The sequence below is a fragment of the Vulpes vulpes genome, chromosome 2 (assembly GCF_048418805.1).
Source record: "Vulpes vulpes isolate BD-2025 chromosome 2, VulVul3, whole genome shotgun sequence".
Classification (NCBI taxonomy): Eukaryota; Metazoa; Chordata; class Mammalia; order Carnivora; family Canidae; genus Vulpes; species Vulpes vulpes.
In genome coordinates this window covers 126489299-126513357 of record NC_132781.1, presented here as the reverse complement: position 1 = coordinate 126513357, position 24059 = coordinate 126489299, and the positions used below count along the sequence as shown (strand labels likewise).

At 36.7% G+C, this 24059-nt stretch overlaps 1 protein-coding gene across 1 annotated transcript; it reads right to left on the bottom strand.

Moving 5' to 3' along the window:
* Window positions 1-6655: 6655 nt before the first annotated feature.
* LOC112907689 (serine protease inhibitor Kazal-type 6) lies at window positions 6656-16026 on the bottom strand. The gene is made up of 4 exons (XM_025982998.2): window positions 15969-16026; window positions 14263-14285; window positions 7841-7956; window positions 6656-6701 (listed from the first exon to the last, which is right to left on the bottom strand). The coding sequence occupies exons 1-4, from the start codon at window positions 16024-16026 to the stop codon at window positions 6656-6658; spliced, it is 243 nt and encodes an 80-aa protein (XP_025838783.2).
* Window positions 16027-24059: the final 8033 nt, after the last annotated feature.

Here is a 24059-nt window from a genome sequence, read left to right as displayed (position 1 = left end):
AGTATTGACACCTAGAAAGTTAGGATTTAACCCACAATTGCTAGGAGGACATCAAACTCCAAATCCAGTTTCTTCCAAAGGACTCAACATCCCTGGAGAAAATAGATGGACAGTCTATTGCTGGTACAGATGGACCAAGAGCAATGATTTCTAACACAGATACAGTTGATGAGGAGCACGAAGGCTGCCAAGGCTCCCGTTGAGATGTCATTTTAGCTGGAGAAGTAAAAAAGGAAATCCACAAAAAAGAATCATTATTCCCTTTGCTATCTTTTTGTTTTAGTCATCTAGCCGGCCTATTTCTATCCCACAGAGCTTCTTTGTTGGTGTGTTTTTGCAGTATTGTATTTTCCCATCTAGACAGCATGGTACAACACTTTCCTTCAAACAGGCCACACAAAGAGTGTATTAGTAAGAGGAGGCAAATCTCTTCCCAGATTCTAGGATTTGAGAAACAAAAAGTAGATGTCCTTAGGAAGATGTGAATGAAGTCATGCAGTGATGTGTTCTTGAGATTGTGCTGGTTTCGCTTACATAAAAGCGTATGAAGGTTGTCAGTAAGACCCAGAAATTAACCTATAATTAATTATGACACTTGTAGGTGGGGCTCAGCACCTCTCGAAATGCTCAGTGTGAAAGCTTTTAATGATGTCTGCTTAAGTCTGTAAAACTGTTTTCAAAGCAACACACATCTAACAAAATTATTACTACAAAATGGGTTCGATATTACTGGGTGAACAAACAGTTTTCTGTGTGATGAGAACTTGAGGACTGTAGTTATGAAGTCAAATTATTTGTATGAAAAATAAAATAATTCAGGTAACTGCTATTGTTCAACCTCAGAATTGTGTGGTTTCCTCTCCCACTACTTCTTCCTTTTCTCAGTTAATGATCTTACATACTTTTTCAAAACTGTGGTATTAACTATGGTCACTATGCTGTACAACAAACCACCAAAACTTATTCATGTATTCATCTTATAATTAAAATTTGTACCCTTTGGCCAACATCCTCCTATTCTGCATTCTCTTCCCAGGCTGGCAACCACCATTCTTTCTGGTTCTGCGACTTTGACTTTTTCAGATTTCGCATTATGCAGCATTTGTCTTTCTGTGTCTGGCTATTATATTTAGCACAATGTCCACTAGGTTCTTCCTTGTTATTGCAAAAGGTAGGATTCTCCCTCTCTCTCTCTCTCTCTCTATATATATATATATATCTATATATATATATATCTATATATATATCTATCTATATCTATATCTATATCTATCTATCTATCTATCTATATATATATATATCTCACACACACTCTCTCTCTGGCTAAGTAACACTTAGGAGGACATTGGACTGAAGTGGCTGTAATGCCTTGGTAGCCTATGTAGTAATAAGCAAATCCAAGTGAAGCCAAAGTCAATGAGCATGAGTCCGAGGAAATGGAATGTAGGAAAAACTAATTGTAAACAGCCAACTTGGCTTTCCCAAATAAGGCAACTGCTTTAGGTATAGCCAATGAAGGAACTACTTAGCTTCCCTTCCACAGCTTCTTTGTAAAAGCCTTTCTTCTAGCTTCTGTTGGTGGTCCTAACAATTTTAAGTTTAGTGCTGCTTGATTTGAATTGGCATTTACCTGAATTAATGTGTAAATTTGAGTGTGCCTCAGTTTATCCTTTAACAACATCTATAAAATTTTCTTTATTCCTGCTGACAGCCATTTAGGTTGTTTCCATATCTTGGCTATTGTGAATAAGGCTGCAGTGAACATGGGAGCATAGCTATCTCTTTGAGATCCGGATCTTATTTCCTCTAGATACATACCTAAAAGTGGAACTGCTGAACCACATGGTAGTTTTGTTTCTAATTTTTTTGAGAAGTCTTTGTACTGTTTTCCACAATGGCTGAACTGATTTGCAATCCCACTGACAATGTATGAAGCTTTTTTTTCTCCACATCCTTGCCAAAACTTGTTACCTTTAGAATTTTTGATAATAGCCATCCTAACAGGTGTTGAGGCAATATTGCATTGTGGTTTTGATCTGCATTTTCCTAATGCTTAGTGATGTTGAGCATCTTTCCATGTGTTTTTTGGCCATTTGTATGTCTTCTTGGGAAAATATCTGTTCAGTTTCTCTACCCATTCTTTAATCAATTTAAAAGATTTTTGAGTTGCATGAGTTCCTTATATATTTTGGTTATTAACCCCTTATCAGATACATGGTTTGCAAGTATCTTCCTCACTCTGTAGGTTCCCTTTTCATTTAGATGATCATTTCTTTTGCTGTGCAGAAGCTTTTTAGGGTGATGTAATCTCACTTGCTTAGTTTTGTACTTGTGCTTTTGATGCCCTATCCAGAAAGTCACCGTCAAAGCCAAACTCATGAGATTTTCCCTTAGTTTTCTTCCAGGAGTTTTACAACTCAAGGTTTTATGTTTAAGTCTTTAATCCATTTCAAGTTGGGTTTTGTATATGGTCTAAGATAAAGGTCCATTTTCATCCTTTTGCATGTGGAGATCCAGCTTTTCCAAAGCCATTTACTGAAAAGACTACTTTTCCTACTTTGTATTCTTGGCACTTTCTCAAAGATTAAATGATCATTTATTTGTGAGTTTATTTCTGGGTTCCTCTGTTCTGTTCCATTGGTTCACAGTTAAGCCATTACCACACTGCTTTGAATACTACAGCTTTATAATATGATCTAAAATTAGTATGAGTCATATCTCCAGTTTTGCTCTTCCTTCTCAAGACTTCCTCTATAACTTTAGTTTTTCAGGGTGTTTTGTGGTTCCATATGAATTTTAGGATTTTTTTCTATCTCTGTGAAATATATCATTGGAATTTTGATAGAAATTGCATTGAAACTGTAGAATAGTTTAGGTACTATGGACATTTTAACAATATTAATTCTCCCCAGTCTATGAACACAGAATACCTTTCCATTTATTTGTGTCTTCTTTAATTTCTTTCCTTAAGAATTTAACAAGTGAAGAAGAAGGTCATTATATAATGATAAAATATCAAGTCATCAATAGGATGTAATGATTGTGAATATATATGTACCCAATGTTGGAGCATCTAAATTTATAAAGCAAATATTAATAGAACTGTTGGGAGAAATAGATAACAATGCAATAATAGTAGGGAACTTCAATATCCCACTTCAACAGATGATAAATCATCTAGACATAACATTAAAAAGAAAATATTGAATTTGAACTACATTTTAGGCCAGATGGATGAAGTGGAGCAGAACAATGCATCCAATAGCAGCAGAATGCACATTCTTCTCAAGTGCATACAGAGCATTCTTTAGGATAAATCATTTGTTAGGCCTCAAAACAAGTCTTAACAAATTTAAGAAAATTGGAGTCATATCAATATCTTTTCTGATTACACAGTTATTGATCTGTAAGTTAGTAATAGGAGGACAATTGGAAAACTCACAAATATGTGGAAGTTAAATAATACATTTCCACAAAAAACCCAATGGACAAAGGAGAAATCAAAGGGACATAAAAAAAAAAAAACCACTTGAGACAAATGAAAATGGAGACACAATATACCAAAACTTATGGGATTGTGCTTTATGATGTGCATTCTTTTAGTGTACGTGTCTTATCAGATCTAAAGAGTAACTAGTGAGCTAAATGGGGCCATGAAAGGATACCTTTCTCTCTTTGGGTTAGATATAAATCTTCTCACATATGTTCTGCTTATTTTCCTTTAGGTCAAGTTACAGAACTGAAATGCACCCAAACTCTGTAGTCACAGATACCAGCTCTGGGGAAGAAAAGAAGAAAGTCAGAGAAAGATCAAGAAGACTTCACAGAATGCCTCCTTCAGAGTTAGTGGCCTCTTTGAACCAGGTCTTCTCAGACTATGGCTGTAGCCCTATCACAAAATTAACATCAGTGTTCACACATTAGGAATTATGATAGATACTGTCACCTTCTTTATATGTTATTTTAAGCCTTTGCTAAGTTCATGAATACTTTTAATTCTGATGTCTCTAAGTATATAGGACTAATCCCTCCAATTCAACACTTACATCCAAATCACTCAAATTACTATAATTATGTGAAAGGTAGTTTAGGAATATGGGATTGATGTGGTCATCTTGAGTAAATAGAGGCCCTGTAACTTCTTGGCTATGAGATCGTGGACAAATCATTTATATCTTTCTACCTCAGCCTCCTCTTGCATAAAATGGGGCTGCAACTTCACAAGTATTGCTAAATATAAATGTGATAATATTTGGGTGCTGATCACTGGGGATATGGGTAATCAGTGATATATTGGTAAACCTAATTGTTTGTGGTGAGTTATTTTGGTCTTTCATCTTTGCTACTATTTTCTATGGCCTTTCCCCCTTGTTGTTCCCTTTGCAATTTTAGAGTGTGAGAGTGGTGTGCATATGTTTATGTATACTACTTCAAGAAAACTTTACATAGACACAGACAAGCCACCAGAAAGGCCCCCCTCACTCAGCCTCATCACTGACACAGCACATCATTTCTGCAGTGAATTTAGTTTAAAAAAACCCATAAGAGGTGAACAGATGAGAAAGATGTGACTTGGCAAGACTTGGCAGGGAAAGAAAAATGCCTGAGGATAGTTAGTGATTATAAATTTGGTATGATCTGGTTTTGACAATGAACCCATGGTCATTTGAAGGTATAAGGATAGATAAGAGTGTTCAGATCAAATGGATTATTTTCTTATGCTTTGAAGAGAAGAGTACAAACCATGCTTAAAACAGTGTGTTCTGTCCTGACCATCAAAATAGTGAGGAGCATTAACAGAATTATGAATATTTGCTTCTTTTTTAAAAAAATGTATTTATTCATGAGAGAGAGAAGCAGAGACATAGGCAGAGGGAGAAGCAGGCTTCCCGCGTGGAGCCCAATGCAGGACTCGATCCCAGTTGCGATCATGACCTGAGCCGAGAAGGCAGACGCTCAACCACTGAGCCACCCAGGTGCCCCTGAATATTTGCTTCTCTGTGCTTTTAAAAACCATTAAAAAACATTTTTACTGAAAAACTTTAAACATACAGCAATATTAAAATACTTTTATAGTGAACCCCTTTAAAACCACTAGCTAGATTGTACCATTACTATTTTACTATGCTAGGTTTGTCATGTATCTGTCCATTAATGCATCTTAGATGCAATTCAAAGTAAATTGCAGACATCAGTAACATTCTCTCTTAAAAAATTCACTATACATATCACATTTAAGACTATACTACATGTAAAAAAGAGACAACACTACATGTTTACATTCTTTTCTTTTGATGTCAAATTTGCAAACTATGGTACATATAAATCTTAAGTATGTATTCACTGAGGTTTGACAAATGTATACATTTCTGAACCCAAATTCCTATATCTTGACCATTATTGTATGTGTGACTTGCCTCTTCTTTCTAAGAAATACAAGATTTCTGGCCTTCTGTGGTTTATTTTTTATGTGCTTCCCTTCCATCTCCAAAGAATAGCTCAGAACTATTAAGAGATAGTAATTTAATTGTTTATCCAGTTATGGACCCTGAAATAAGCCTTGAAATCAATGGTAGTCTTAAGAGATAGGTAAGAGATTTGTATGAGGAAGAAAGGGTAGACAGAGTGGCACAAGGTGGCACAAGAGCCATTCCAGGCAGGACAGGACAACGAGGTGGAAATAGTTATTCTGTGTGGACAGCTGACAGGACCCTGGCCCAGCTGGAGGGGATGGTTCCAATAGGAGAGGGAGGAGTGGCCCACATCGAGAGGCAATATGTTCAAAGATGCACAATGACAGTTTCCAAACTCCGCAGAATACCTGTGTGTCTACATTGGAAGTAACTAAATTTTATCAGGGAGTAGAAACTAAAAAGGAGAAGAAAAGCTTAATTTCATTAATGAGCAGTGGGCCTTTTTCTCCAGCAAGGGGAATACTCTTTAAGCATCGAAGAGTACAAATCCCACACTTGAAAGGGTAGAAGGTGTATATTTTCCCTAGCATAACCTAATCTCTCTGGCTCTTTATCTAAATACCAGATGTATCCCCTAGTTTGGTTAGGTCTGACTTAATATACATAAAAGGTATACATAAAAGGTAATATCTATGTGCATAAATGTACCATTCCAAAGAGATGAGAAAACCGTGGTCTAGAGAGGATGAATGTTTTAGTTTTATATAAAGTACTTTTCCTGAAATTAGGAAGGAGCGATATTATGTGACCTATGACTTAAATAATAGGTATTGCAAAATAATTGTAAACCTAATGTATTGTCACATTGTTAAAAATCCTTCATCATCTACATGGCAACTTCAAGAATAAGGGAGGGAAGGGGATTTTCCCAAGATCCCACAGTGACTGCTTGGTTGATTTAGATCCAAAAAAAAAACACAGGTCTTTTTATCCAAGTTTATGCCAGGTCAATTATTCCATATTGTATCTGTATGTCTTCTTCATCTCAAAGTAAAAACACAGCAATGATTCTACAGAATTTACTTTATTGACAAGCAAAGCCAGGGGAGTAGATGTATATTGAACTACCCAAGAGCCAGGCAGTGTAGACAGTATATCTTTATAAATTTAAGGAACCCATTCGAGGAAAACAGAAGTGAGAAAAGAAGTGGCTAGAAGTCACCACAAACACTGCAGAAAATTCAGCATTCTCCTTGATGTTTTAGATTGATCTTCCCACCACTTTTCCTATAAAAGAGAAATACATATGTATGCTCAGTGCAACATCATTAGTATTCATGACAAAGGTTGAAAAAAGGTTTAACTATTTAGAATCCATGCCATCATTTGGTTCTACAGGTATCCACATTTATGATTTGGCAGAGGGCAACTAAATGTACTTGGAGATGACATCTGGACAAATTACAGAAAACAGGAATCTTAAAACAAATTTCAGAATTTTACCCAGGTTTGACCTTTTGTTTTCAATTGTTCATTCTCTGAGAGTAAATATGTATACAACCAGAAAAGTAAAAGTGAAGGAGAGATAATGGCAAAGGGACTCTAGTGTCATAGTCCTGATAGAAGATATAAGAGGCTGAACCTAACATTCAGATATTTGGCACTTTAGCAGGTCATATATTCAGTCCTTCTCAGTAATATGTGTCAATTACATCAAATCTCTTTTTACCCTACTGCCTTTCCTCTGGGAAAATTTGGTGTTAATTAATCAGATACGTTACATAAGCAAGTAGGCACATATTAGGTGTTGATTCAATATTTATTAATTTTATTCTATGTATCTGGCCTGTTATTTTTAATAGGGAGCTATATTAAAAATATAAAATTCCTAAAATTTTATAGCAAAGTTGAGAGAAATTAAGACATTCACAGAAGAAACTCTAATATAAGAAAATGAAGACAGTGGTGAGGAGTGAGAGAATTTTACCTGGCTTAAGCAAGGTTTATAATTTCTCTGGTTTTAGAGTAATCAATTAGACTTAAAGATCGATTGATTGCATTTTTTATTGATTATAAGCCAAATCCTTGGAAAGGTTGAAATCTTTGCCTAAAATCTATAGCATCTGTTCTGTTCCTTACAAACATGAAATTCAATATATATTGGTCCTTGATAGAATCTTCCTAGTATACTATGTAAAGTTTGACTAGTCTGCATATAAAGGATAATCTTTTCCACTATTCTTTGTTGAAAGGCTCTTTTTCAGCAAAATGAAAAAAAGGAATGAACAGAAAATGGTAACTTAGCAATATATAATTTGATATAAAATAAAATGTTGGAAAGTAATTTGGGTAAAATAATATTTTTATTGATGATAAATTTTCTCTAAGCTTTCTATGTTCCTGATTTTGTTGAGTATGATACTTACACCATCGCCTTACAGAAGGCACATTTATTGCCATATGTCTGGCCATCAGAGCCACAGTGGGGGTTAGATTCCCGAGTGCAGTAGACCTTGGGATCCTGGAACTCACCACAGTCAATCTACCAACATAAGCACGGTGACAGTGACATTAGTGCATCCTGTCTGTGGAACTATCCCTCAGAAGAGAAGCTTTGGACGGCAAGCTTAAACACACACACACACACACACACACACACACACACACACGAGCGCACGTGCGCACAATGTAAAACTTTCTGAAATAGAAAATAGCTTTTCCTTGTATGCTTAACTAGAACTTATTAAATGTAACAGCCTTTTTCTTTGAAACGCAGGAAACCCATTTCTGTGGTTATTGTATTCAGAAGTAAATTAATGATGTATGCAGATACTTACTCCTTATATAAGGAGTGAGGCAAACACTAAAGGTATGACGTTTTGCTCCAACACTTAATTATTTGGAGAGTTGTTTTTTGACTTTAAATGCTTCTTGCTTTTTCCTTCCTTCCTTCCTTCCTTCCTTCCTTCCTTCCTTCCTTCCTTCCTTCCTTCTCTTCCTTCCCTCCTTCCTCTTTATCTTTTCTTTTCTTTTTCTTTCCTTTCCTTTTCTTTTCTTTTCTTTTTCCCCCACTCTCTCTTGTCAGTGAGAAAAAGAAAAAAGAAAGTCTCTTACATGAGAGAGACGCCTCCTTAAGACTCCTTTCCCTGGCAGTTGGCCCTTTGATCTTGCCATCCAGCCTCTTTTGTCCTTTAGAAAGCAGACATGCAAGAGGCAGTTGGGGAGGGCCTTCACTGTTGAAAGAGTCTAGAACCACCTCCCTCCCCAAGCCTGATTTTCCCCTTCCAGTGCCCCCTGGGAAGGAATAGAAAGAATACAAAATTTCAACAATTAAGACCAAAACAATCAAATGGTATATGAATACCAGACTTCCTTAGAACATAGACACACTTCACACTTTCAAATTGTACTGGTCCCTGCTGATACCTGAAGTGAGCCGATCAATCCTGTGAAGGAATTTGTTTTGTACACACCATTAACCAGCTGTGCTAGCTTGGACAAAGTACTCAATATCTAAGCCTCTATTTGCTTAATAGAAACTTGAAAAAAAATAACGGTTTCCACGCTTCATTCCTACCATTGTTCTAAGGATCAAAGGTGATCATATAAGAATTGTGGAAAATCAGCATAGAATAGTTGAAGTAGACCTGGACTAGGAGTATGGAAAATAAGCTTCTTATTGCAGGCTTGCTCTAACTGTACCATCAGACTAGATGGTCTCTGAGGACCCTTCCACCTTTATTGACCCTTCCACTCAATAGAGTGGCTAAAAAAAGCTCAGTCCTAGTTCTTCAATTGGATGGGAGAAATAACAACTTTTGCCTAAATGCTTCCTCCTCCACGTCCAGAGGCCCCTCTTCACTTACTGTATGAGAAATTCCAGCATGGTGACGGGGGTCAGAAAAGGACCTCTGAGAGCCGTGAAGGTTGGGGAAGGTAAAGGATGCCTTTGCAGGGACAGCCAGAAATCCCCTCTGTGAAGCAGAGAGCAGGGGGAAACAGGGGAAACAGCAGGCTGGGACTAGAAGGAGGCCATGGCTCTCACAACTTGAGGAGAAGTGGGCTAAGGTTTCTGAATGTCATGTCTTTCTTTCCTTCTCTTTAAAAGATTTTGTTTATTTACTCATGAGAGACAGAGAGAGAGGCAGAGACATAGGCAGAGGGAGAAGCAGGCTCCCTGCGGGGAGCCCGATGCGGGACTCGATCCCAGCACCCTGGGATCACGACCTGAGCCAAAGGTAGACACTCAACCACTGAGCCACCCAGATGCCCCATGTCATGTTTTTCTTGTGTCCAAATCTCCTCTCTCCTATTGTTTGTATTTTAGATTTCTGTACATGGAATCCAAACAACTGGCTTTTCAGTGGAGGTCAAAGCAGGTCTAGGCTAAAAGGGATGGTAGGATTAGTTTTTTTTCTCCTTTAAAGTTTCCCCTGTGAGGGATTTAGAAAATCCAGGAGAGCTGAAATTGCCCTCTCCCCCAATCTTTTAAAACCCCCTACTGCTCTGTCATGTTGCAGGATTGTTCTGTAGACACACCTAGGTTTGAATTTTGCTTCTTTCACTGACTAGCTACATTACCTTGTACAAAAACTTCACTGCTCTGAGCTTAAGTTTCTTCATCTTTAACAGGGCTGGCAATGCCTATCTTCTGGGATTATCTTAATAATGAATCCTTTGAAAACACTTTGTCAAAGCTCCAGGTATGTGGAAGATTGCTACTATGCATACTAACAATGTAAATTGTATCACAGTCTACAATTTCTGGAGCCCATTATTTCTTATCTCATTTTTAGTGAATTTTCTGACTTTTTAAAAAATTGGTGTTGGATTTAACAAGCATCTATTTATTTCCTCAGTTCAGCTTCCAGAGACCACTTCTGTGCACTTGGGTGTCAATGTTTAGTATCAGTCTGACCCCTTGTGGTTCTTCAAAGAACTGTGCCTTCTAAAATATTCTGGAATAATCTGTGTCTTTTGCTAATGGTGACTACCAGATTATTTAAATTATCTGGAAAATGAGTTTGTACAGTTAATAAATCAACCAAAGAGTCAGGATCATTGATATATTAGTCTAGCATTTTAGTTCTACAAATAAAGCCAGTGAAAGTTTGCAAACACACAATCACACACACACACATACACACATACCCCCCCACCCCCCCACCCCACACACACCCTAGAGTGTAGGACTTCATCTATTCTCCTCTTTACTGAAAAATACTAGTTTAGGTGCCCCTAAACTACTGCTTTCATTATAGTCTTTCTTTCTTTCTTTCTTTCTTTCTTTCTTTCTTTCTTTCTTTCTTTCTTTCTTTCTTTCTTTCTTTTCTTTCTTCTTTCTTTTCTTTCTCTTTCTTTTAAAAGATTTTATTTATTTATTCATGAGACACAGAGAGAGGCAGAGACATAGGCAGAGGGAGAAGCAGGCTCCCTGCGAGGAGCCCAATGTGGGACTCAATCCCTGGAACCCAGGTTCATGCCCTGACCCGAAGGCAGATGTTCAACCACTGAGCCACCCAGGTATCCCATTATAGTATTTCTTTGCTTAAGAAGTAAGGATAGAAAACACTAACATGTATTTGCTCAGAAAATTATGTTGCTCAATATGTATTCACACGCCCTGCACAATGGCTTTCTGTTGCTGATCAGAAGTAGCATGGAAGGGCACCTGGGTGATTCAGTCAGTTGAGTGTCCAACTCTTGATTTTGGCTCAGGTTATGATCTCACGGTTGTGAGATCGAGCCCCACACTGGGCACCATGCTGGGTGTGGAGCCAGCTTAAGATTTTCTCTCCCTCTCCATCTGCCCTTCCCCTCCAATTAAAAAAAAATATGAAGCAACATGAATCCACAGACGCTCACTCAAAGTGGAGTTGGGCATCCTGAGATGCTGATTGCACAGCTTTACTTCTGTTGCTAAACTTGGGTGAGGTAGGTCCTCTTTCTGAAGCCTGTTTCCCTATCTGTAGTTAAAGTGTAGGTGCTGATTAACACTGCCAGGTTGTATTTAGGTGTCCTATCAGTATCTTAATTATGAGTTAGTACAAGCTCATTAAGAAAAATGAATAGCCCCAAACATATTTTAGCCATGGAGCATTGTTTTACTAACTCTACTAAAATTTATCATGCCTTTATCTTAAAATACCAACAATAATAAACTTATATATCTTAAAATTATTGTAAAAGAAAATGATTGACAATTATTTATTTTTGAGCAGTTTGTTATATTAATTTCAATCTGGAATACTCATTTAAACAGCACCTTAAGGATATGGTTCCCAAATATCCAGCTTAGTAGGGAAATAAGAAAAATAAAGACAAAGAGTGAGGGGTTCTGAAAGCAAAATGTATTCTGTTCAAAAACCTATCCTTGTTCTGAGAGCATGTATTTGAAGCATTTTGGTATTACCCTATAATTTCTTTAATGAAGGCTGATGATGGTAAATAGTGGTTTTACCTTTAATTATTATTATTATATTTTTATATTTCTGTTATTTAATGTTTCTACTTGGCAAATTAAAGAGTTGGCAGCATAGTAGTCACTTAAATTTATGGGGGAAATTTTATGGAACTATGAATTCCCGAAGTTCAGGAACATGCTTTTCGTTTAGTTTGAACCCTCTCTTTGAAAGAATGTGAAACTTTTACAAGTCAGTAATTTAAACTGTTCAACTCTAATTTCCCATCAGGTGCTCCATCATGGAGAGACTTCTTGGCATGAGATATTGGCTTTGGGGTCAGAGAAAACTCTTTCCCTTTTGTCCTGGCTGGATCAGACGTGAGTAGGCATGCTCCCAAGGATAGTTTCAATTTCTGTCTGTTGTTGCGATTGCCAGCATTCTTCCAGACACACAGAAGAGAAATGTAGCCTTTGTGCCATCTCAAAGGTGGCATCATCCCTACCCTTAATATTTGAGCGTAAAAGAGACAGCAGTCTTGGTCAGGCAGGCTTGGTTCATTCCGATTCAGATCCCCAAGGCCGGAAGGGGTTCTAGAGATCATTGAATCCATATTTTCATTTTAGAGATGTGGAAACAAAGGCAGTGAGTAGGGAAGATACACCCCTTGGATCATATAGCCAGCAAGGATTCAAACAAGGACTCATTTATACTGTCTCCAGGGTGTGTGGGCACTCTAAAGTAGGTGCTTTCCAGCATCAGGTAATTACCTAGAATGTAGATTCAAAACTCCCCAGTTGTGTGTTATTACTCAGCAAGCCTGGCATAGTGTCTGAGGATCTGCATACTGAGGAAGCATCCCCTGGGATCCTCAGGCAAGCAGAGTCTAAGACTGGGGTCCATCTACAGGAACGAACCAATAAATAGCAGATTTTCAATGAACCCTAGAAACACTAAACATCCAATCTGGAATTCCAAAATGAAAGAAGAAAAACAACTTCTAGGTTAATGAGAAAATTGGGGTTAAATTCCATATATATTAAATTTGTATGTAATGGCCTCATCATACTTTACTACTGAATGGGATATAGAATGTTTTTCTGGATCTTATGTCCTCTCTCTATTTTGATATTTAACATAGGCTGGCTACCATATATATTTAAACATAAGAATAAATCAATTTTAAGATGTATAATTACATATAGCAATACAAACCCATGTGTGTATGCACTAGGACCCAAGTGTATATGTGCATGCATGCGTACACACACACACACACACACACACACAAGCACATATAGCACACTGGCAGTAATCATGAGGCATCATCCATTATAAGATGCATCTCAATTTCTGAGATGCTAAATTTGAGGAATAAAAAGCCTTATGCGAGCAGAAGGTATACTAGGGTTGGAAAATGTTTTTCAGCTACTTTGCCAAATCCAATCAGTTGGCAGTAGTGTCTAGAAACTTCTAATGCCAAGAGTTCTTGAGCACAATGGGGCTAACCAAGAACCAAGGCCAAAGTCAAGTAAAAACGTTCAATATAGACACAGGGCCAGGACTCGTAGAACAAATACCACTTGTTTTGTGTTGTCTTTTGATAGAACAAGAAAACTGGAAAAAGGTGGTAGATTAATTTGGAAAAAAGAATCAACCAAATAAAGAAAATAACTTGTGCCTATTTCAATTGTTAATCCCAACGGTACTTAAATTTAAGTGAATACTCAAGGCAAGACACTGAACAAGTTTACTCTCTAAGCAGAAATTAACAGCCTCTGTTCTAATAACTCCTTTAGAAGTTGCTAATGATTGATCACTAAGTCATCCTTCTATAATTTGCCAAATGCTCTCACATAGTTTATATAACTTAAATCTAATTCTATGTGAATAATATTATTCCTTTTCTATAGTTGTGGAAATTATGGCTCAGAAAAACTGAGTAACTTGCCCAAGATCACACAGTGAAATCAGTGACTGAGCATTAGTGCTATCACAGATTCATCCTATTTTTTTTAAGATTTTATTATTTATTCATGAGAATACACAGAGAGGAGACAGAGAGAGAGAGGCAGAGGCAAGGTGGAGGGAGAAGCAGGCTCCATGCAGGGAGCCCAAGTGGGACTCCATCCGGGGTCTCCAGGGTCACGCCCTGGAGAAGGCAGGCGCTAAACCGCTGAGCCACCCGGGCTGCCCAGATTCATCCTATTTTTATTTATACTTATTTCACTTTAACAAAATCTGAGGATGGAGCATTTAGACTCTTTGAAACTGAAAACAGTATATTCATAGAGATACTGTAATTAAAAAATGATATACTTCTGATTTCTGTATTTGTCCTGCTTGTCCATTGTTTCTGCTCTTTTACCCATAGGCAAACCTCTGGCCAGGGAATACCAACCAAATACCAGCCAGGTCTGAAGAATAGATAAAAAACATACACTGACCTGTCCTCCTTGACTGAAGACACCTGAAAAAAAAAAAAAAGCACAAAATCCAAACAATGTAGTCTCTGAATGTGTGAAAAGCAGGATTTGCAGAATAAAGGTGCCCTCTGTAGAAACGTCAAAAGTGATATAAGGACAGGACCCTGATGGAGAATATTTCTTGGAGGTTGAGGGGAAGTTAGAGGAAATAGTTAAAGGACTCGGGAATTCATATGACAGTCCTGGTTGAGTCATTAATTTACTATGGGAATGACCTACCTATTATCTCTGGCTTCACTGTAGAGAAGTTGGGTTGGAAAGTTTCCTCTAACTTTGACCTTCCAGGCTTCAGTGCCTGCAGCCTCTCCCCAAAGTCCTTGTTACAGGCAGCTGGGGAAGGCACTACTTTTGTTGTTTGTTCTTTGATCCCCAAATTACTCTTCTGCCCTTTATACTCAACCAGCTTTAAATATAGACCCAAATATAGACTTGTAAGGACAAACTCATTCTCTTTTCTGCGATATATTTCTCTTGCTACAGCTTTCTAAATTCTTGAAAGAGAAAAAAATGTCCATAAATACAGTTTTGCTTCTCTCTCTTCCATCTTTATGATTATGTATGTGATTTTAAGTTGTGGCTAATTAGCTCAGTGGTTTAAACCATTCCTTTTTTTTTTTTTTTTATGATAGTCACAGAGAGAGAGAGAGAGGCAGAGACATAGGCAGAGGGAGAAGCAGGCTCCAAGCACCAGGAGCCCGATGTGGGATTCGATCCCGGGTCTCCAGAATCGCACCCTGGGCCAAAGGCAGGCGCCAAACTGCTGCGCCACCCAGGGATCCCAGCTCAGTGGCTTAAAATACAGATACAATAAAAGTCTTAGATTCAGTTCTGGTATGAGCTGTTGAATCTTGATTTCTGGCCATTGCTGTGGAACTCCTAATGCCAACAACACTTCTCACACTGAAACAGCAAAGAATAGAATAATAAAGAAGGAAAGAAATAGGTACAGTGGCCCTGTTTATTCACACAATGCTGTGATAAAAAATATCAGATTGAACTATAACTATCCTTTCAACAATCTGAATTGATAGAATCTATGACTATTGCTCATTAAAGTAGCCAAAGATATTCCCCTGTTTGAAGAATTAATTCACCACCAGCATAAATGTTTCTGCATTTTAGGATTCCATAACTTTTCTGAAGCATTCTCTGGGCTGCCTTTTTCCTCCTTATTTCAATTTCAGTTATTTGAATCTTAATTATAAGAATAATGAGGACAGGAAATTCTTCTTTTGTCTTGGAAACCAAATTACTCGTCCTCCAGACTAGTTCTATGAAACAAACATCTATACTGTTCAGAAGTCTTGGATTCAAGTTATAAATTCTACTTCCTACTTACAAGTCTTTTGCCAATTCTCTTAAGTTCTATGTGTCATGGTTTTTTTTTTTATATGTAGAATATAGATACGAATACTTGGCATGTCTATTGAAGATAATGTATAAAAGACCTCAGTACATTCTTAAAATATAGAATATGCTCAACAAAAAATATTTTTATCATTACTATCACCTTTCTCATCATCACAGTCATTATCACTATTATAATGATCTCAGAATTGGTCTTTAATATCAAAATTGTTAGAATTTGAAATATGGTAGACAAATATCCTTATTTCCAGTTTGCTATGAACACTGTATTATAACTTTAAGAAAAAAAAACAACTCACCTGAGAAAATGCTGAAAAGAGCCAGAGAGAGGAGCAGAAAGACACTCAATGTTTTCATGGTGCCAGTTAGCTCACTCAGATCAAGGCTGCTTTGTCCGGCTCAGGTTCTGTGTCAAGACACTTCCCAGGGCACTAAAACGCACACTGAGACATATATATATAGACATGATCAAGGGAGCTGGGATCTCCACCTTCTTTATAAATCATATTCTAAAACCATATGCAAATCTTTACAATTTAGGCATTTATTGGGACCTCTTACCAACTTAAAGAAATGCTTCATGCTCTCCAACATTCTTAAAAATTAGAATAATTATGTAAGTTGCACCTTAGATCTTATTAATTGAGGATGTCCTTTCCCAGCTGTAGTCTACGTTTTCCTAACAACCAATATATCCTCCCTAGTCTTCCCTCTAAGGTTTTGCTACATTAAAGGGATGATTCACTGGTGGAGCCTGCTTGATGCCTAGGTCTTTTGCAGACAGGTCCTGCATGTCTGTGGTCCAGATGAGCAACCACAGGGGAATGGAATCTAGGGTGTAACTTGGATTTTCAAAGTCCACGTCATCCAAGGTGTACCCCCCCCAAAATAGGTATTCTATGTTGTCACCAGGACTGCATTAGCAAAAGCATTTTCTGGGGGAGGAATCAGCCTGCTAATTTAAAAAATCATCACTGTACTCAAATGCCAGTGATTTTCAATTCTGAAGTCAAAATGAAGAAGGGAATCTCTATATATTTTTTATTTGTAAAAAATTATTTTCATTCATTTATTAATTGGTGGTGATATATGAAAGTATTGAGTCACTATATTGTACATCTGAAACTAATATTACACTAAGTCAACTAACTGGAATTTAAATAAAAACTTAAAAAATTATTTTAAAAAGTTACTGAATTGAGGAATATTTAAAATAAGGAATAGTAACTAATTTCTTTTTCTCTATAAGGTAAAAAAAAGTAGTCATAATAAAACTTTTTGTTTTTGCTTCTTGAAAATATACTCTTCATATACATAGATGAATCCCATTAACTATCATGGCCAGTTCATGTGCAAGACAGATCAAATGCTGTACCTTTTTTTGTGGGAACAACAACAAAAATAAACAATGGTTATAGCGCTAATGAAAAAGTCTGTCTCAAATCATAAACAGCTACTTAAAATACCATAAAGAAAAATATAGCACTTTAAAGTTTTGGAAAAACATGCAAAATATGCCCAGTTTAAACACTCCTATGTGGAATCCAAAAAAATAAAACAAATGAATAAACAAACAGACAAAAAGCAGAATCAGGCCTATTAATACAGAGAACAAATTGATGGTTGCCAGTGGGAAGGGGGGTGGAGAGTTGAACAAAGTTGATGAAGGGAAGTGGGAGATAGAGTCTTCTGGTTATGGATGAATAAGTCACAGGCTTAAAAGGCACAGCAGAGGGAATACAGTCAATGACATTGCAACAGCATTGTATGGTGACAGAGGTAGCTACCCTGATGGTGAGTCTGGATAGTGTAAGGTATAGAGAAGCTGAGTCACTATTTTGTACACCTGAAACTAAGTAATATTGTGTGTCAACTATAGTCCAATAAAAAAAAATAAAAGAATAAAAAAATAAACACAAGTGATTAGTGTGTTGTGTGTACAAATAAGTCAGAAATTATACTTCTAAACGATGGGGTTCCTTTTACATTAAACACTTTGAGAAAATATATATGTAGTTCAGATATTATTCCTTTTATTTCAAGATATTTATTATCTTTTTAGAAATTTACATATTTTTAGGAATTTTAATATGATACATCTCAAAATTTAAGATGTGTTTTCTGTCTTTGGAAATGGTGAACATATTATACTGAATTTGGTAATCGAATGAAATACTGCAGTTCAATAAAAAATGAAGCATGAATGTAATTAAAATAAGAATTATTTTCTTTTAATTGCCTCTCTGACAATTTTGAAAGGTGTGAACTTGTATGGTAGAGGAAATGGGAGAGTGAGGAGAATAGGTAAGAAAGAGGAAAGGAATAAGAAGGTAGGAAAAGCACGTGCTTGGCGAGTATTCAGTATTTTCATTTTCAGGTGTGTGGTGTAACACACATGTAGACACATGTGCTCACACATACATAATCTTGAAGTCCTTTGCAAAAAGTTAGGTCAGATGTCAGGCACTAAAAGTTTCAAAGGCAATTAATGAACAACCTTAAAAACTGTTTTAAATTATTCTTGAACGCTTCATGGGAAGAAATTTTGTGACTTCCAAATATTCGTAGCAATTAATAGGTGCTCAGAAAATGTTATATAATTGAGATTAAGATATCTTTAATTGGCAAGAAAGTATATTCTGTTATTATCATGACATGAAGAAAATAACAATAAAAATAAAATTTCATTCTTTGACACAGAAATCTTAGCTTATATAAAATTGGATCCATTCTACTCAGTATATTAGGTCCAAACTTCATTCATGTTTTATAAGAAAATAAAAAATAGATTTTATAATTAATTGTGATCTTCAAGGACATTTACCTCCATCTTCTTCTCAGCACAAAATACAAGCTAAAGTTCTTCTAAGAGAAGTACATAGTCCTTTTATACTTAACTGGTTCTGTGGTGGATAAGAAAGAGCATAGACTTTGATTCCAGATAGACTAGGAATGTGCATTCCACTTCTGCCATGAACTGTATGATTTGAGGGATGTTAATTAACCTTTCTGATTCTTAATATTCTTAAATCAGATGGCCTTTCTTTTCATGCATCTTATACTTATTTCTTTCACTTTCTTGGCTCAGAAATACCTTTAGTGTTTTGTCGAAAGTTTGCATTCAGTCTCAAAATTGTTTAAGGTTTGAGTATATCATCGTATTAGTGATGCCTTTCAACCTTGTGTCAACTACAAATAGTAAATGTCTTCTTGATCATCATCAATATCATTGACAAAGTGTTGAACAAAACAGGGTTGAAGATATTTCACCAACTTATCTCCCAGGTTACTCTACTGGAATCAACGTTCATGTTTTTGGCATGGTAGCAAGCTCTCAGCCTTACGAAATACAGGGAGGCATATTGGGCATGACTTGCTTTTAAAGAATCTACGTAGACTCCTGGTTATCCTCACCTTCTTTCCTAAATGCTCACATTACTGTATTTCCTGCTCCTCCCGTCACAGATTCAGCACCCCTTTAAAAATAAGTCCTTTATTTGCATTACACTTGTATTTTCCTAACTTAAGTCATGATGTTGCTTTTGCCTGGAATGTTCTTTCCTCTAATCGCTGTAGTCTAAATTCTACATATCATACAGGGAGAAGTCTAAGTAATAATACTCTTCAGGAAACATTTCTTTCTTCTTTGTTTCTTTGTTTCTTTTTTCTTTTTCTTTTTTTTTTTTTTTTTTTTGAGAGAGAGAGAGAGAGAGAGAGAGAGAGCAAGCAGGCTGGGGTAGAGGGAGAAGGAAAGAGAATTCCAAGCAGACTTCATGCTCAGCACAGAGCCTCACGTGGGGCTTGATCTCATGACCATAAGATCATGACCTGATCTGAAATCAAGAGTCAGTCACTTAACCGACTGAGCCACTCAGGCACCCCTCGCGGAACATTTCTTAATCCTCTAAGGTAGACATTCTACACTAGTAGCATGAAGATTGACTCTCATTTGTTAATGTATTTTATTTGTAATGTATTTATTTGTATTTTAATGGTTTAAAAAATTTAAAATAGTCCACAACTTTTAAAATTTGAATATATAACAAAATGTTAAACACAAGATTTCTGAATTTTTGGGGGTCCTTCATTGCCAGGGTGAAAGTCAGCTGGCATTTAATGGTAACTGCTTCATTTAAATATGTCATTGGTTCATCATTGGCCTTATTTGTTTTTTTTTTAAATAATAAATTTATTTTTTATTGGTGTTCAATTTGCCAACATACAGAATAACACCCAGTGCTCATCCCGTCAAGTGCCCCTTCAGTGTCCATCACCCATTCACCCCCACCCCCCGCCCTCTTCCCCTTCCATCACCCCTAGTTCATTTCCCAGAGTTAGGAGTCTTTATGTTCTGTCTCCCTTTCTCATATTTCCCACACATTTCTTCTCCCTTCCCTTATATTCCCTTTCACTATTATTTATATTCCCCAAATGAATGAGAACATACAATGTTTGTCCTTCTCCGATTGAGTTACTTCACTCAGCATAATACCCTCCAGTTCCATCCACGTTGAAGCAAATGGTGGGTATTTGTCGTTTCTAATGGCTGAGGAATATTCCATTGTATACATAAGCCACATCTTCTTTATCCTTTCATCTTTCGATGGACACCGAGGCTCCTTCCACAGGCTGGCTATTGTGGACATTGCTGCTAAAAACATCGGGGTGCAGGTGTCCCGGCGTTTCGTTGCATCTGAATCTTTGGGGTAAATCCCCAACAGTGCAATTGCTGGGTCGTAGGGCAGGTCTATTTTAACTCTTTGAGGAACCTCCACACAGTTTTCCAGAGTGGCTGCACCAGTTCACATTCCCACCAGCAGTGTAAGAGGGTTCCCTTTTCTCCGCATCCTCTCCAACATTTGTTGTTTCCTGCCTTGTTAATTTTCCCCATTCTCACTGGTGTGAGGTGGTATCTCATTGTGGTTTTGATTTGTATTTCCCTGATGGCCAGTGATGCAGAGCATTTTCTCATGTGCGTGTTGGCCAGGTCTATGTCTTCCTCTGTGAGATTTTTCTTCCTGTCTTTTGCCCATTTCATGATTGGATTGTTTGTTTCTTTGGTGTTGAGTTTAATGAGTTCTTTATAGATCTTGGAAACTAGCCCTTTATCTGATAAGTCATTTGCAAATATCTTCTCCCATTCTGTAGGTTGTCTTGTAGTTTTGTTGACTGTATCCTTTGCTGTGCAAAAGCTTCTTATCTTGATGAAGTCCCAATAGTTCATTTTTGCTTTTGTTTCTTTTGCCTTCGTGGATGTATCTTGCAAGAAGTTACTGTGGCTGAGTTCAAAAAGGGTGTTGCCTGTGTTCTCTAGGATTTTGATGGAATCTTGTCTCACATTTAGACCTTTCATCCATTTTGAGTTTATCTTTGTGTATGGTGCAAGAGAGTGGTCTAGTTTCATTCTTCTGCATGTGGATGTCCAATTTTCCCAGCACGATTTATGGAAGAGACTGTCTTTCTTCCAGTGAATAGTCTTTCCACCTTTATCGAATATTAGTTGACCATAAAGTTCAGGGTCTACTTCTGGGTTCTCTATTCTGTTCCATTGATCTATGTGTCTGTTTTTGTGCCAGTACCACACTGTCTTGATGACCACAGCTTTGTAGTACAACCTGAAATCTGGCATTGTGATGTCCCCAGAATGGTTTTCTTTTTTAAAATTCCCCTGGCTATTCAGGGTCTTTTCTGAATCCACACAAATCTTAGAATAACTTGTTCTAACTCTCTGAAGAAAGTCCATGGTATTTTGATAAGGATTGCATTAAACGTGTAAATTGCCCTGGGTAACATTGACATTTTCACAATATTAATTCTGCCAATCCATGAGCATGGAATATTTTTCCATCTCTTTGTGTCTTCCTCAATTTCTTTCAGAAGTGTTCTATAGTTTTTAGGGTATAGATCCTTTACCTCTTTGGTTAGGTTTATTCCTAGGTATCTTATGCTTTTGGGTGCAATTGTAAATGGGATTGACTCCTTAATTTCTCTTTCTTCAGTCTCATTGTTAGTGTATAGAAATGTCATTGGCCTTATTGGTTTGCTGGCCCTAGAAGGCATTTGAGTTTGAGAATCATGTCCTTTGACTGCAATAATATTTATTCTTCTTAATTCTCTTGACGTGTATCTTTACTTTTCTTGTGAAACTGTTCTACTTTGTAAAATTATGCCCATCTGACATCTCCTCTATTTGTCTGGATGCTCCTTGTGAACAGAATCTGTAACTTATTAATCTTTTATCCTCCAAATCTTTGTCTTATATTTAGCAATTACTCCACATTTATTCAAAATGTGAATAAGATTTTTTTGTAAATTAGCATTATATATTCATCAGAGATCATTAGTTACTTGTAGCAAACATTTTTCAAAATCTATCCTTTTCCTTCTTTTACACATGTAGATGTTTGCTCCCTAGTTTCCTATCATTCATTTCTTTGATTTCCTATAGATATATTTCAACAGGGCTGTAGTTTCCCTTAGAAACCCCTATATACTTACCTGCTTCCTAATGAAATAGAGGGACTATATACTAATACTCTCTGACTCTCATGCGAGAAAACATAGACTGCCACTCACATAATCAGGAGTCAGATTTTGCAACCTGCAGATTCTTGTGTGGCAGCTCTCTTCCTATTTAATTCATATAACCTTCTCCAGTCACTGCCCTTACTTCACCATCCACACTCTCTTCATATCCCATTTCATTATTATTTTTCTTTATATTACTTTAACTGTAATAGAAATCAAACTAAGTCATAAAGTACACTTTTGGAAGTTAACTGATGTTATGAATCTTAATATAACATTAAGAAAATTTCTATTTCATTCAAATATTTCTATCTTCCTGATTTTCTCTCTTTTTCATGTTTTTGTATATTTCTTCATGAATTCACTTTTACAGTTAAATTTTGCATATGTAGTTTCATATTAAGCCTCCTTAAATATCTTATTTTTATTTTTTAAATTTAAATTCCATTTGCCAACATACATTGCATCATTAATTTCAGATGTAGTTTCCTATAATTCATCATTTGCCATAAACACCTTATTTTTGAATTTAGGTGTTTTAGCTCCACATAAATTTGGATAAGGTTCAAGAGATTACCACAGCATAAACTTAGGAATGCTATGAAACAGTGATACTATTCCTTAGTCATCCTAAGAAAAAGGTCAGAGTAACCTTGTTTTCATCTTTGACAAGGTCACTAGACTCGTAGATGTGGGGTACAGAATAGATACCATGGGTTGGACACTGGCAAGGTGTGAGACAAACTGTCTCAGGCTGTAATTGTGAAGCGACAAGAGAATTAGGAGAAGACTGCTTTAACTGGTTCAACAACTGAACAAAAAACATGCTGATGGATGAATAAACATACCTGGGAAGAACAGAGTACTGTCCAGTCACTACTTTCATAACTGACTCCAATGAAGATATAGAAAGCGTGCTTTAAATATGAACTTACTTCTCTATTATCCTCTCCTTTTGTGGTTCATTTCCTTGGCTTATATAGAGTGCATTTCATCTTGTTCATTTTGGCCGGTCATCACTGCATCACCTTCACTGATTGTATCAAATTTATCAGTTAAACTACTCAAGGTGTCAGGGCTGGAGTACTACCATCGTTCACCTCTCTTTTCTTAGAACTTCAATAAATCGGTTCCACCGAAATTGGTACTGGATTGCTGTTATGTTATTGACTGATGAGTCTTGTTCTGTAGCTTCATCTATAACATGAGATTATAATGATCTTGAAAGCAAGACAGGGGTTTATTTCATTCTCTTTTAAACTCTCCTATCAATATTTTTTGAATGAAAAAGGACAGTTCTCATCTTTACTTATGTTCTTTACTTATTAATCTTTTGGTTATCTTATCTAAACTACTTCCTGGGGACACCTGGGTAGCTCAATGGTTGAGCATCTGCCTTTGGCTCAGATGATGATCATGGGGTCCTAGGATCGAGTCCTGCATCAGAGTCATAGCAGGAAGCCTGCTTCTCCCTCTGCCTATGTCTCTGCCTCTTTGTGTATGTCTCTCATGAATAAATAAAATCTTAAAAAAAAATAAACTGCCTCCTAATCTTCTCTGCCATTATTTGAAGCTGATCTTCCTCAATGGTTTCTATAGGTTTGTTTGGCTGCTTTGCTCCCTCTGCCTTCTCATAGCAATTTGCTCGTCCTCATTAGAGTACTGAGAACACTATGTTATCTCTGTACTCTAGGAGTTCACAGTTTAGCAAGTAAGATACAAGCAATACAATTCAAATATCATGTAGTAGTAACATTTCAGAAAACACACTGTTTTTGAAATGCCATGAGGGCATAAAGATCCAATTAATTTTTCCAAGACAGTATCAGCAGAAAAGGGCTCATTAAAAAAAAAAGATACAC

Coding starts and splice junctions, on each gene's coding strand:
- LOC112907689 (XM_025982998.2), bottom strand. CDS start 16,026: ATGAAAACATTGAGTGTCTTTCTGCTCCTCTCTCTGGCTCTTTTCAGC. Junction 14,286..15,968: donor TCTTTTCAGCATTTTCTCAG/GTGAGTTGTTTT, acceptor TTTTTTTTTCAG/GTGTCTTCAGTCAAGGAGGA. Junction 7,957..14,262: donor TCTTCAGTCAAGGAGGACAG/GTCAGTGTATGT, acceptor TTATGTTGGTAG/ATTGACTGTGGTGAGTTCCA.